General features: G+C 40.6%; 1 protein-coding gene across 14 annotated transcripts in view; it reads left to right on the top strand.

Moving 5' to 3' along the window:
- The window catches only part of SFMBT1 (Scm like with four mbt domains 1), a 114,944-nt gene that overhangs the window by 89,158 nt on the left and 11,090 nt on the right, over nucleotides 1-14,696 (top strand). For all 14 annotated transcript variants that reach the window (XM_055414059.2, XM_055414063.2, XM_055414067.2 and 11 more), the window contains 8 exons: nucleotides 402-648; nucleotides 1,365-1,456; nucleotides 2,314-2,415; nucleotides 3,997-4,147; nucleotides 6,361-6,443; nucleotides 10,213-10,339; nucleotides 11,592-11,705; nucleotides 14,271-14,313. In XM_055414059.2, the coding sequence (XP_055270034.1) occupies nucleotides 402-648; nucleotides 1,365-1,456; nucleotides 2,314-2,415; nucleotides 3,997-4,147; nucleotides 6,361-6,443; nucleotides 10,213-10,339; nucleotides 11,592-11,705; nucleotides 14,271-14,313 (959 nt within the window). The remainder of the gene's footprint in view (nucleotides 1-401; nucleotides 649-1,364; nucleotides 1,457-2,313; nucleotides 2,416-3,996; nucleotides 4,148-6,360; nucleotides 6,444-10,212; nucleotides 10,340-11,591; nucleotides 11,706-14,270; nucleotides 14,314-14,696) is intronic.

Raw genomic sequence — 14,696 nt, 5'->3', positions numbered from 1 at the left:
CCAGAGCATTTATCGTGTTCTTTCCTGGAGGTGGGTTGTGGACGATTTTGGACTTTTGTCATGTTTGATTTTTTTTTTTTTAATGATGATCATATTTGGCTTTTACAAAGACTTAAGTAATGATGATATTTTAAAAATTCTTTCTAGATGAAACTATAGCATAGTTCTAGAGACAGAAATCTTTTAGAATAGTTCTATTGCTTTATAGTAAATTTTCTTTAAGGTAGATATTTTCACATCACCAGAAATAATACTGTACAGACTTGTCTAATATTAGATGGTTCAATGTCCCTGGCTTTGAATGGATAAAAATATAAAAGCTAGTTTGAGTTCATTTAAAACTTAACTTTTAAAAATATTATGTTACCGCTCATAAAATCATTTTGCTTTTTTACCTATAGCTCCGTAATGGGAGGAATCCTTTAGATCTCATTGCTCCAGGTTCCAGGCTGGAATGTCAAGCTTTCCAGGACTCTTTAAGTACTTGGATTGTTACTGTGGTAGACAACATTGGGGGAAGGCTGAAGCTGCGTTATGAAGGACTTGAGGGTTCTGATAATTTTGAACATTGGTTGTATTACTTGGATCCGTTTCTTCATCATGTTGGTTGGGCTGCTCAGCAAGGGTACGAGCTTCAACCCCCATCAGGTGAGGAGCAATACAGCATTTTTCTTTTAATATTGTATTATTGTTTATTAATATCAATGAGACATAAAAATACATTATTCTGCATATTACAAAAGTCTTTGTTGATTTGCATAATAGAAATATTGCAAATGTCTATGGAATAGGTAAATGTCTCTTTTTTTGGAGGGGGGAGCTTTGTTGCCTTGGTAATTTGCCACACATACTGGTATAACTTCTCCAGCTCTTAATGACTTCTGCCCCAATTTATACTGACCCCTTACCAAAACTGAAGAAAAGTTCTCTAAGTAGCATTCAGATAGATACAGGAGTAGGACAGGTCTTGAGTTCAAAGCGGATTATTGATTAAAAGATATTCCAGTTTAAAAAAATAAAAAAACTTTTAAAAAAGATATTGAAATAGGGGTTAATGTTGAAATCACTCGCATTCATTATTATATACCGCAATTTGGATACTGTATTATTTTGTGGACTAGAGTAATCCTTGTGGTCTCATGATAGGTGTTTTTACTCAACTACTACCCAGGTTCTGAACAGAGGACACAAGGTACTGAAGTTTAAGCAGGAGTTCTCTGAGTAAAGATGGTATAAGTCGGCTTGAACCCCTCCCTTTTCCCAGGGGAAAGTGACTTTTTTTTTTATGTGAATGCTTTCAGAGCAGTTATAAAATTTGTAAGTTCTCACATCGCTTAAAGCATCCTGTCTTGTTTTAACTAAAGCCGTCAGACATCTGAAAAATGAAGCTGAGTGGCAAGACATCTTGGCCAAAGTGAAAGAGGAGGAAGAGCCATTACCATCTTATTTGTTTAAGGTAAAAACAAAAACGTGGTAGATCGGGACTTGTCTTCTCACAGTAGAGTACAGCAATATGGGGGAGCTGCAAAGTGTGAAATGACCCCTGGTGTCAGTGGGAGCGCTGTGGTGGCTGAAGGAGACGAAGAGGTTTCAAGGCTGGAGTGATGATCTTTCCTTCTTTTTTCCTGAAGGTAGTCTAGGTTTTCTCCTGAATGCTCTTAAAGCATTCTGAGTCTTTTCTGCTTTTAACTACATAGCCCTGACTTGTATTAAAATAAGCTTGTTTTTTTCTGTGGTTGGTCCTTGTGTTCCAAATGTAGTGAGTAGGAGTGCTTGCTCCTTTTGGTTTTCTTTTTTTCCTGAATAGTTTTTTCTAGGCTGGGAAGATAATTACAGGACTAGATTATTTAATAGAAGCTGGACAGTTTCATTATTTTAATTAAGAGTAGTTTTCAGGACTTCCCTGGTGATGCAGTGGATAAGAATCTACCTGCCAGTGCAGGAGACATGGGTTCAATCCCTGTTCTGGAAAGATCCCACATGCCATGGAGCAACCAAGCCTGTGCACTGCAAGTACTGAGCCTGTAGTCTAGAGCCCAGGAGCCACAACTACTGAGCCTGCATGTTAGAACTCCTGAGGCCTGTGTTCCTAGAGCCTATGCTCTATAACAAGTGAAGTTACCACACTGAGAAGCCCACACACCACAGCAAGGAGTAGCCCCCACTCACCACGACTAGAGAAAGCCTGTGTGCAGCAACAAAGACCCAGTACAACCAAAAGCAAATAAATAAAAAATTTTTTAAATGAATAGTATTCAGCTATATGTTAGTGTAAAATAAATGTGAAAATACTATATTTTATTTCCATTTCAGGACAAGCGAGTGATTGGCACTCATTCTTTCTCTGTAAATATGAAATTAGAAGCTGTGGACCCCTGGTCTCCTTTTGGCATCTCTCCTGCTACAGTTGTTAAGGTAAAATGGAGGCAACTATCTTGGTAAGAATTCTTGTCAGGGTGGCTGTTTTAGGAAATTGGTGATGTTTTGATCGTCAGACTCTGCTAATCCAACCCATTGTTTCTGCTAAGCTGCAAGGTTAGAATTAGTTCTGTGCACGTCTTACGTTTTAATGTGCAGCTCTTTGTGGCACATTCCTTTTTCAGAGCTCGGTTGCCCCAGCTAACCAAAGCCTGGGTACCAGAGGAGTGGGGTGCACATTCTTTGGGGGCAGTCCTAGTTGTGTCCTATGGCAGTCCTCCATAGCATCTGCTGCTGCTGCTGCTAAGTCGCTTCAGTCGTGTCCGACTCTGTGCGACCCCATAGACAGCAGCCCACCTGGCTGTCCCGTCCCTGGGATTCTCCAGGCAAGAAGACTGGAGTGGGTTGCCATTTCCTTCTCCAATGTGTGAAAGTGAAAAGTGAAAGTGAGGTCGCTCAGTCGTATCCGACTGAGTGACCCCATGGACTGCAGCCTACCAGGATTTTCTAGGCAAGAGTGCTGGAGTGGCTTGCCATTGCCTTCTCCGCCTCCATAGCTAGAGGAGATCTAACCAGGAGGTAGCCCATGGTATCTGAAAAGTTTGGAGGCAGGCAGTGTCATCAGTGTCCAACTAGGTGCCAGGCCCACTGGGTGAGCAGGTGTGTGGTAAACAGTGGATTAGTGTCACAAGATGTGCAAGTAGGCTTGTTCCAGCCATGGATTCCAGATGTAGACTTTTAATCTTTTGGAAGACTAACGAAAACAAGGCTCTGGTTAGGAGTACGCACAAGAACAGGGTGGGTTGTCTGTGACTGTAACAGGCCTGGTTACTCGTTATGAGAAGTGATGCATAAGGCAGAGGATTTTGTTTTAGGAATAGAGCAGAAGCCCATTTACTGAAAGTAGAACCAAAAGTCAGGTGTGACAAGAGGAATGGTTACTTGGAAGCTGAATCGTCTGACCTGTTGAGATTTAAATTTTCCTTGTCTTAGAAGAGGATAATTCTTAGAACAAGAAGGGATCTTGAACCTGCAGTGGGGCCAGAAAGTCCTTTCTAGAGTCTGAAGGGTAGGTGGTAAGGAGCTAGGGGAGGTTTGTAAAACCTTCTTTTTGGTATTTGAAACTAGGCTAGGATCTGATCTAATAAACTAGTGTAGTTGACTCCTTACCAAGTCTGAACTAAGCTTTGTTCACAGTTCACATACTTGGATTTAAATCTCAGCTCTGTTTCTACCTGTCTGTGTAACATGGTGCAAGTTATTAACTGTTTTTTAAACTCGGTTCCCTTTTCTGCAAAATAGGGTTGATAATGGTACCTCATTAAATTGTTAGAAAGATTAAAATTAATATTACATGAAAAGCATTTGATTAAAACAATGCCTGACATAAAGATAAGATTTATTGAGTGCTTAGTAGTAGTATTAAAACAGACTTAATGTTACTATTAATGTGGCTATGAACTTTTATAACATGTTTATTAGCTACACCAAAGAAATGGCATGTGTGTATGTGCACATGTATGTGTATATGTACACAAAAAAAGTTTCTCTATTTTGTGTGTTAAATCATACATACAGGTTTTTGATGAAAAGTATTTTCTGGTGGAAATGGATGATTTGCGACTGGAGAATCGTGCACAGCGATCCTTCGTGTGTCACACCGACAGCCCTGGTATTTTTCCTGTGCAGTGGAGTCTGAAGAATGGTTTACACATCAGCCCCCCTCCTGGTGTGTATTCATTTTCTTATTTGTTTGTTTGGGAATGAGATTTGTCATCAGATTTATGAGATAAATGAGATTTATCAGGTGGCTTTACCTGGATCTTTTGTCCCCTCCTCTCCTCACACCCATTCCCGTCCTTAGTGGTTTGGGGGCACAAGACAAGTATAAACAAAGACCTCGATTCCAGTTTCTACATATTTAAATGTTACAAATTAAGTTTGTGCTGCTGTGCTGTGCTTAGTCGCTCAGTTGTGTCCAACTCTTTGCAAGCCCGTGGACTGTAGCCCCTCAGGCTCCTCAGTCTGTGGGATTTCCCAGGCAAGAATACTGGAGTGGGTTGCCATTTTGCTCCAGGGGATCTTCCTGACCCAGGGTTCGAGCCCATGTCCCCTGCTTGGCAAGCGGATTCTTTACCACTGAATCACCTGGGAAGCCCATAAATTTATCTTGAAAACTAGGAAAGTATGTCCTACTACTTAGATAAATATCTTCCTGACAACCTGGGATTCCATGCAGCCTCCATCTGTGTCTGTTGGGAGGCAGCAGGGGTGAGGGTAGGATGCAATGAGCATTGGAAGCTGGCTTACAAGAAGCAGCCTGAGAGCCAGAGTGAGGAGGTGGATTGATGACTGTTCGGTTTCTGGACCTGCTCTTAGAGGGAGATGCTTTGGACTTCAGAGGGAGGTTTGGTCAAGACTGGAACTCAGGCTGTAAGTAGGAAAGTAGCAGCTCATTTTCCTTATGTTTGCAGCTTTGCAAAATTTAATCTTTAACCCTTTAATTAAGGCTACTAAATATGACTTATTTGAGCTGAAATTTAAAAAAATTTTTTTTGATTTAGAGTGTCTGGAAGTGTAATATGTTTATCTGATTTTTATATCAGCAAGTCAGATTATTTGACTGGCAGTGTATGTATACTTTATTGGCAAGTCCTTGGTAAAATGTATCTTCACTTTCTAAATGGTGACTGCTGGAACACTGGAATGGGAGTGTTCTTTTCTGTTCACAAGAGTCACAGACTCTGAACCTTTGTCTTCTGTTCAGCCTTCATTTATCCAACAAACATTCATGGACTGTTTGCATTGAGCCAGGTCTTGGACTTGTCACTGGAGAAACAAAAGTGAGAATGACAGTTCCTGCAATGAGCAAATAGGGGAAAACAGCAGCAGAAGCCCCCTGGTTCTCCCTCGTCAGTGACCAGACAGTGGGGGTGCCTGCCTGGTGAGGATGGAAAGGGTGGGGTACACACCTTCAGGAGCAAGTTCTTTGCATGAATGCTCTGAACACCCCAAGTTCCTTATCCTGTCTGCTGTCTTTCTGTGAGAAGATAAAACATTTTTATTAAAGATATCAGAGCTCTCAGCATTTTTATAGACAATGCAACTATCTTTATAAATAGAAGGAAAGGAGTGGATTTTGAATTGAAAATGGCAGGTGATTTACTGTCAGGAATTGAAGTGGAAGCAGAGAAAACGGTGCCAGTTGGAACTGGGCAGAATAGGTGTCTGCACATTGTAGACTGGCACAGTCTTGAGTAGCCTGCTCTGTGCCTGTTGGGTACTGAACTCTGGGGAGCAGAGAGGAGCGCAGACCCAGCGGGGCAGCAGGGCTTAGTCAACTCCTGGCACAGAGCCATTGCCATCAGGGTGTTGGGTTAGAGGGGCTTCTGCCAAGAACCCTGTAGACTGAAGCAGGGAATTAAGCTCAGCTTTTTTTGTGAAATGAATTCATGACTGAGGTTATGAGAACATTGAGATTTTGTAGAAAATGAAACTGTTGAGAGTATTAGTAGTAGCTCAGACATGTTTTAGGAAATAGCTTTATGAAAGAAGTATTCACTGATTTAACTAGTGCTGTAGGTTGTTTGCTGTCTCTTTTCCTTTAGCACATGAGTCATAATAGAAGGATAATGAGACTGGAATTATTTGCACAGGTCAAATTCAGTCATAACTGTTTTAAAATCTTTTGTTAAATTGTCAACAGCTAATCATAAAATACTGCCCGAATAAATGCTTAATTTGAAGTGTGTGAAAGTTGAAAATTCTATCCAGATTTTCTCTGTTTTATAAAAATACTTTAGATTTGATAGGATGTTTTTTCCTCTAAAATGATCAAGTCCTCAAATTAGTGAAATTAGAAGTTGTGGGTGGATATCAGCAGAGAGGTAATGCCGGGCGAGCACGGGAGGTATGAGTCATTGCTCTTTTGTCCCTGCCTAGGCTACCAGGGCCAGGACTTTGACTGGGCCGACTACCTCAAACAGTGTGGTGCTGAAGCTGCTCCCCAGAGGTGCTTCCCTCCGGTGAGAATCCCGTGCCCGCAGGGCCACTGCTCCGGGGCTGCCGGGGCCTGCCGCCTTCCTGTGCTGTAGCGATGTTTACTCTGAAACCAGTTCTCTCATGCAACCCAGAAAAGCCTCTTGTTGCTTGTAATAAAATGGTCCAAGAAAAAGTTCATTTACTGCAGAAGTTAATTTGTTAATTTAATTAGCTTAACAGTTTAACTGGTTTATTTTTTTCTTATTAGCTGAAATGAATATGAATTTAAAATTTTAGTTTATGATTAGTTTTGATGGTCCATTAAATATGAAAATATGTTGAAATATTAAGGGGTGAAAATTGATAAACTTACTTATGGTTAACAAGGCCAAATAGCAGTGAAAAGCTTAGGACATAAAACAATAATTTCCTACTCTATCCGACTTTCCATGGCTTCCCTTCCCAGAAGTATTTACTTCCTATTCTTCTCACTGTTATTCTCATCTTTATAGTTCTTTATTTATAATACACTGCTGTCTTTTGAGTTAATTTTAGATGTGTCTCTTGATTCTATATTATGATAAATGAGTAATCTGGCTATTTTACTACTTTTCTCCTCTGTCTTTCCTGTTTCCTCTTCCTATTAGGGTGATTTTACAATTTTTGGTTAAGTCTGAATTTGAATTAAGTCCATGGTAATTATGTTACCATGGACATTTAAGTGTTATTCACAGATTATTGTTGTTTAGTCACCAAGTCTGACTCTTTGCCACCTGCATAGACTGCGGCATCCCAGGCTTCACTGTCCTTTGCCATCCGGGAGTTTGCTCAAATTCCTGTCCATTGAGTTGGTGATGCTATCTAACTCTCTCATCCTCTGCCACCCTCTTCTCCTTTTGCCTTCAATCTTTCCCACCTGATGAGTAGTGCATTATTTTATGATTCCTTTCTCTTTTAATTTGTCCTCAAGTTAATAACTGCTTTGTTTTTCATAGCTTAATTTTCTTTGTTTATAATATAATTTTTTTTGTTTCTTTGTTATAAAACTATCTTTTCCCACACCATTCAGTAGATTCTCAAAACTGTTTGCACATCAGGAAATCTGTCATTTTCAATTTTTTTTTTAAGAGACACCCCTCTTAGCAACCCCTTTCTAGACATGTTACTCTCTTGGCTTGCTGGGTAGTTTTAATTCTGGAAACTGCTCTTCTCTGTCTCCCAAGGAATTGCCTCTCCCTTTTCTTTGGACTTGTAATTCCTGTTTTTTATAGCTCATGGCCTCCTCTTTTTTGGTTTACTCCCTTGTTTTGATGGAGTCTGTCTTTCAAAAGCTTCCTGAAATGAGATGTAAGAGATGTAAATTTTAGTAGACATTTTGTGTTTGAAAATATCTTCACTCAGCTAACTTGACTCATCATTTGGCTCAGTGTGGAATTTTAGGCTGAAAGTTACTTCATTGTAGAATTTTGAAGGCATCAATTGTTTTCTGCCTTCAGTTCAGTCGCTCAGTCGTGTATGACTTTTTGTGACCCCATGGACTGCAGCACCCCAGGCTTCCATGTCTATCACCAACTCCTGGAGTTTACTCAAACTCATGTCCATTGAATCGGTGATGCCATTCAACAATCTCAACCTCTATCGTCCCCTTCTCCTCCCGCCTTCAATCTTTCCCAGCATCAGGGTCTTTTCAGATGAGTCAGTTCTTCGCATCAGGTGGCCAAAGTATTGGAGTTTCAGCTTCAGCATCAGTCCTTCCAATGAATATTGAGGACTGATTTCCTTTAGGATTGACTGGTTTAATCTCCTTGCTGTCCAAGGGACTCTCAAGAGTCTCCTCCAACACCACAGTTCAAAAGCATCAATTCTTCGGCACTCGGCTTTCTTTATTTATAGTCCAACTTTCACGTCCATACATGACTACTGGAAAAAACACAGCTTTGACTAGACAGACCTTTGTTGGCAAAGTAATGTCTCTGCTTTTTAATATGCTGTCTGGGTTGGTCATAACTTTTCTTCCAGGGCACAAGCATCTTTTAATTTCATGGCTGTAGTCACCATCTGCAGTGATTTTGTAGCCCTCCAAAATAAAGTCTGTCATTGTTTCCATTTATTTGCCATGAAGTGATGGGACTGGATACCATGATCTTAATTTTCTGAATGTTGAGTTTCAAGCCAACTTTTTCACTCTTCTCTTTCACTTTCATCAAGAGGCTCTTTAGTTCTTCACTTTCTGCCATAAGGGTGGTATCATCTGCATATCTGAGGTTGTAGATATTTCTCCCAGCAATCTTGATTGCAGCTTTTGCTTCATCCAGTCCAGCGTTACTCATGGTGTATTCTGCATATAAGTTAAATAAGTTTTCTACCTTACAGTGTCGGTATTGAGAAGTTAAAAGACATTCTTATTCTTGATCTCTCATATGACCTGCCTTTTTCTCTGTTGCTGGAAGATTATAGAATCTCTTTTGTCACTACATTTCAGTGTGAAACCATGTCTTGGCCCATCTTCACCCATGTGCTCGTGCTTGGAGGGCGGATTCTCTCTGGACCTTTGCCTCTGCTGGGAAGCTGTCTTGAATCTCTTCTTTGATTCCTTTTCTCTCTCTCTTTTCTCCTTCTGAAATTTCTCATTTTGTTGGCCCTCTGGATCAGGGCTCTAATCCCCTACACCGCCTGCCCCCTCCCCAACACCTTTGCTACTTCTTTGGGTTTTTTTCCCTCTGGAAGGTTTCCTAAACTTTATGTTTCAACCCTTATTTTGAGTTTTTAATTTTTGATATCACATTTTAAAAAATAGTTTAATTTTGGCTGTGCTAGGTGGGCTGCATGGGCTTGTCTCTAGATGCAGCAAGTGGGGGCTGCTGTCTGTTGCATGCACAGGTTTCTCATTGTGGTGACTTTTCTTGTTGCAGGGCACATGTGCTCAATAGTTGCAGCTCTCGGGTTCTAGAGCACAGGCTTAATAGTTGTGGTGCATGGGCTTAGTTGCTTCTCAGTTTGTGGGATTTTCCCAGACCAGAGATCGAACCTGTATCTCCTGCATTGGCAGGTGAATTCTTTATCATTGAGCCACTAGGGAAGCTCTGATATCACATTTTTAACTTTTAAAACCTATTTCTCATCTCTGAATATTTGTTTTTAATAACATGCTATTCTTATTTTAAAGATGTGGTAGTGTTTCTTATCTTTCAGAGGATGTTAATTACTCCTGCTTTTTTTGTGATTTTTCTTCTTGCATAATCTGGTTTCTCCAAGTTGCTTATTTTATCTGTTTTTGTCTCTAGCTTTCTTATCTTTAGATACCTGTTAATTCCTCAGTAGGGTTTGCTTGAGTATATTTAAGAAGTCGGGACTAAAAGAAAAGGCTGATTGGAAGCTCTGGGCATGTAGGTAGTGCTTGTCCATCTCGAACTACCCAGTTGGGAAGGATCTGGCTGGCCATTTGTTGGAGAAACCTAAATCCATATCTTTATGTGTTCCTTCTTGTGCTTGTCAGACATATTAACACAAGAAGTCTCTTTCAGTCCATTGCGTGGTGGGTAGAGGCCGGGGCTGTGCCTCCTGGCATTGCATGTGGTAATCCCTGATTTGGACAGCATGCACACCGTCAACAATTCCTGTGTCCTCTGCCCAGGGATCTGATGTTTTATTGCCTAGAGGATAAGTCTCATCTTCTATAGGGAGGGGAAGGGACAGTTATCCTGGGGTGTGGAATAGAGGAGTTACTCTGGGATTAAATGTTACTTGGAAAGATCTCTCAGATGAGCACATGAGTGAATACAGAGCATGTTATTTGATGAATTTATTTTCTAGTCAATTTCTGAGCATGAATTTAAGGAGAACATGAAGCTTGAGGCCGTGAACCCTCTTCTCCCCGAAGAAGTGTGTGTTGCCACCATTACTGCAGTGAGAGGCTCCTACCTGTGGCTCCAGCTGGAGGGTAGGTGTCAGCTCCCCTGAGAAGCCTTCCTCTGAACACTCTTCTTTGCTTTCCTGTTTACCCCTGTAATGTGGCTTGTTCAACTTAATTGATTAACTAAATAAGGTTGTTGTTCAGAGACTTCTAATTTATAATTTAAGACTCTAAAAATTTGTCTTCCTGTCCTTGACCTTCAAATTTTAGGAAATGAATATGAATAAAAGCCTTCACTTATAGGGTCCCCTGTTTTCTTGAAGGGGAAATATAGATTAAATAACATATATTTTGATGTGACCGAAATATATGAGCTGAGCATTCATAACCAGCTTATTTAAGAGATTATATTTCGGTTGTCTCCAACTATAAGTACCAAAAAGTATGTGAAATTGACAAGACATATTATACTAAAAGTAATATTCAGTGATGGAACACATTTGTGAACAGAAAGTAGTATGTGAGTACTCATCTCTACAACTAACTATGTTTGGCCTGGATTTTTTTTTTTTAATTCATTCCCGAATAGCCAGATTCAGTTCTTATGTTGTTCCCAGTTTTCTGAGTTAGTGTTTTAACAAAGGGATCAAGAACCGTATTAAGTATACATGTTTATGCAGCCCTTGCTGAACAACTTGTCTTCATCACTTTCTGATTCGAGCTACCTTTTCTACCTCCTGGCTTGTTCCTGAGTACCAAAACTGATGGTTTTTAAATGAGTAGAACTATAACTTTTGCCTTTTGTCAGTTATTTCTTGGAATTCACTACCATATTTGTCCACCATCTCAATATTAATACAGGTAGTTCTAGCAGCTTATTTGCTGTTCCCTAACTAAGGGTCACCCTGTACATTCACTGCCTGTTTTGATCATTATTGGGGGACAGTTTACTTTTTTATAAATGTTTGTTGCACATGAAAAAGTATGTGTGTATTTGCTCTGTCGTGTCTGACTCTTTGCCAGTCCATGGACTGTAGCCCACCAGGCTCCTCTATCCATGGACTTATCCAGGTAAGAATACTGAGGCAGGTTACCATTTCCTACTCCAGGGACTCTTCCCGACCCAAGGAGCTCTTGTGTCTCCTACATTGTCAGGCGGATTCTTTACCACTCTGCCACCTGGGCAGAAATATGACTTTTGTAAAGGAAACTTGCTAAAGAAACCGTGTCTTTTGCAACAGTAGAACACTGGGCACTGTTTACTAGAACAATGTCTAGGAAGTAGTTTATGAAGAAAGCTATTTAGTGGTCTTAAAAATTGTTTTTTAAATCTAAACAGGTTCTAAGAAGCCCATACCTGAATTTATTGTGAATGTGGAATCAATGGATATATTTCCTTTGGGCTGGTGTGAAACCAATGGCCATCCCCTTAGCACTCCTCGCCGAGCACGAGGTAACTGTCTACTTCTGAGTCAAAGGTTTGATTGTTAAATAGTATGTTGTTTGGCTGTTATCAAGTAGGATGAATCTGGACATTTGAGAGAAAAATAAAATATATTCTGGTTATCCGTTCCTGCCTAAGAAATTATTCATTGCAACAAAACATTTATTATCTCACAGTTTCTGTGGGTTAGGAATCTGACACAGCTTGGCTGGGACCTCAGGATCCGAGTCTCTGGTGAGGCTGCATTTCAGGGTGTCAGCAGGGCTCTTATCATCTCAAGGCCCAACTCGGGGAGGGTGTGCTTCCAAGTTCAGATGTTTGTGGGCAAGAATTCATTTCCTTGTGGGCTGTGGGGTTGAGGGCCTCTGTTCCTTGCTGGCTGTCAGTTGGCGGCTTACGTCAGTTTCTTGCCATTTGGGTTGCTTAATGGGGGCGCTCCAAGCACAGCAGTTGGCTTCCATCAGAGCCAACAACTGTGAGAGGAAGAGATTGAGCAAGACGCAAGTGCCCATGTTTAGCAACCTAACCCTAAAGTGTTCCTGCCCCTTACTTTTAAATGTTGAAAGATATTTATATACCATAAAATATCCTCCTTTAAAGTACAGTTGACCCTTGAACAATGCAAATTTAAACTGTGTGGGTCTACTTATACATGCTTTTTTCAATAAATATATACTTCAGTACTGCATGACCCCTGGTTGGTGGATGAAGAACTGCATCTGCAGAGAGTGGAATGTAAATTTATACATGGATCTTTGAGTGCATGGGGGTTGGCACCCTAACCCCTGCATTGTTCAAGGGTCACCTGTTTTTAAAACCTAGTTCTGTGTATACTTAAGTAACACAAACTGGAATCAAGATTGCTGGGAGAAATATCAATAACCTCAGATATGCAGATGACACTACCCTTATGGCAGAAAGTGAAGAGGAACTCAAAAGCCTCTTGATGAAAGTGAAAGAGGAGAGTGAAAAGGTTGGCTTGAAGCTCAACATTCAGAAAACAAAGATCATGGCATCTGGTCCCATCACTTCATGGGAAATAGATGGAAAAACAGTGGAAACAGTGTCAGACTTTATTTTTTTGGGCTCCAAAATCACTGCGGTTGCTGACTGCAGCCATGAAATTAAAAGACGCTTACTCCTTGGAAGGAAGGTTATGACCAACCTAGATAATATATTAAAAAGCAGAGACATTACTTTGCCAACCAAGGTCTGTCTAGTCAAGGCAATGGTTTTTCCCGTGGTCATGTATGGATGTGAGAGTTGGACTGTGAAGAAAGCTGAGCGCCGAAGAATTGATGCTTTTGAACTGTGGTGTTGGAGAAGACTCTTGAGAGTCCCTTGGACTGCAAGGAGATGCAACCAGTCCATTCTAAAGGAGATCAATCCTGGGTGTTCATTGGAAGGACTGATGCTAAAGCTGAAACTTCAATACTTTGGCCACCTCATGCGACGAGTTGACTCATTGGAGAAGACTTATGCTGGGAAAGGTTGGGGGCGGGAGGAGAAGGGGACGACAGAGAATGAGATGGCTGGATGGCATCACCGACTCGATGGACATGAGTTTGAGTGAACTCCAGGAGTTGGTGATGGACAGGGAGGCCTGGCGTGCTGTGTGTGATTCATGGGGTCGCAGAGAGTCGGACACGACTGAGCGACTGAACTGAACTGAGCTGAAGTATTGATATATATGTCTTTATACAGAAACCCAAAATAATATTTTTATGCCTCTCTGGGTCAGCTAGCTTCATTTTATATCCAGGGGATATAAAATTGTGTAGCTGCTTTGGATAACAGCCTGGTAGATCCTTAGAGTATTAAATATAGTTATATACTCATGAGAAATGAAAACATATATCCACAGAAAAACTTGTACACAAATGTTCATGCTGGAAACAGTCCAGATGTCCATCAGCTGATGCATGGATAAGCAAATGTTATATCTCCGTACTGTGGAGTAGTCCGAAATATAAAGGAATGAGGTATTGATACACACCAGAACGTGGATGAAGTCTGAGAACACTGTGCTAAGTAAAAGAAGCCAGTCACAAAAGAGCACATGTTGTATGATTCCATTTATAGGAACAGGCAAATCTAGAGAGAGGAAAAGTAGATTGCGAGTTGCCTAGGGCTCCGGGGTGGTAAATAAACAGGTGATTGCTATGGGTTACCAGGTTTCTTTCAGAGATGATAAAAATATTCTCAAATTGATTGTGGTAATCATTGCCCAACTCTTTGAATATACTAAAGACCAGTGAACTGTGTGTAGTTGTCCCTCGGTATACACGGGATTGGTCCCAGGATCTGCCATGGATACCAAAATCTGCAGATGCACACGTCCCATAGTTGGCCCTCTGTCTCTGCAGCTTTGTGTCTGAGGAATCAGCCAACCTCAGAAGGTGTAGTACTACAGTAATTACTGTTGAAAAAGTCCCTGTATAAGGAGACCCATGCAGTTCAAACTTGTTGTTCAAGGGTCAACTGTAAGCTAATATTAGCTTAATGTGTATGTAACTTTCCTTTGTCTTTTTATTTTTCTTGACATTTATTTACGATTTTTTTTCCTTTGTACAGTACACAAACAGAGGAAAATTGCAGTGGTTCAACCAGAAAAACAGTAAGTAATAAAAAGTATGTTCAATAGAAGAAGGAAACATAAAAATGTTTCTGTTCTTCATCTGTTAAAAAAAAAGTGTAGATCTTCCTTAGCTTACACTGGGATTATGTCCCAAAAAAGCTACCGTTAAGTTGAAAATATCGTAAGTTGAAAAATGCATTTTACATCCTTGACCTATCAAACATTGTAGCTTTGCCTGACTTAAACATGCTCAGGACATTTACATTAGCCTCCAGTGTGGAAGAATCATCTACCACAAGGAACACCCATATATTGACTGCTCTACTGAAAACAAAGAACAGAATGGTTGTAAGTGTATTGATTGTTTACCTTGTGATCTCCTGGATGACTGGTTTGCTGCCCAGGATCATGGATCGTCCCGC

This window comes from Moschus berezovskii, chromosome 24 (assembly GCF_049115385.1).
Source record: "Moschus berezovskii isolate FMDL1 chromosome 24, NW_MosBer_1.0, whole genome shotgun sequence".
NCBI classification, from domain to species: Eukaryota; Metazoa; Chordata; class Mammalia; order Artiodactyla; family Moschidae; genus Moschus; species Moschus berezovskii.
This window is presented reverse-complemented; position numbering and strand designations above follow the sequence as displayed.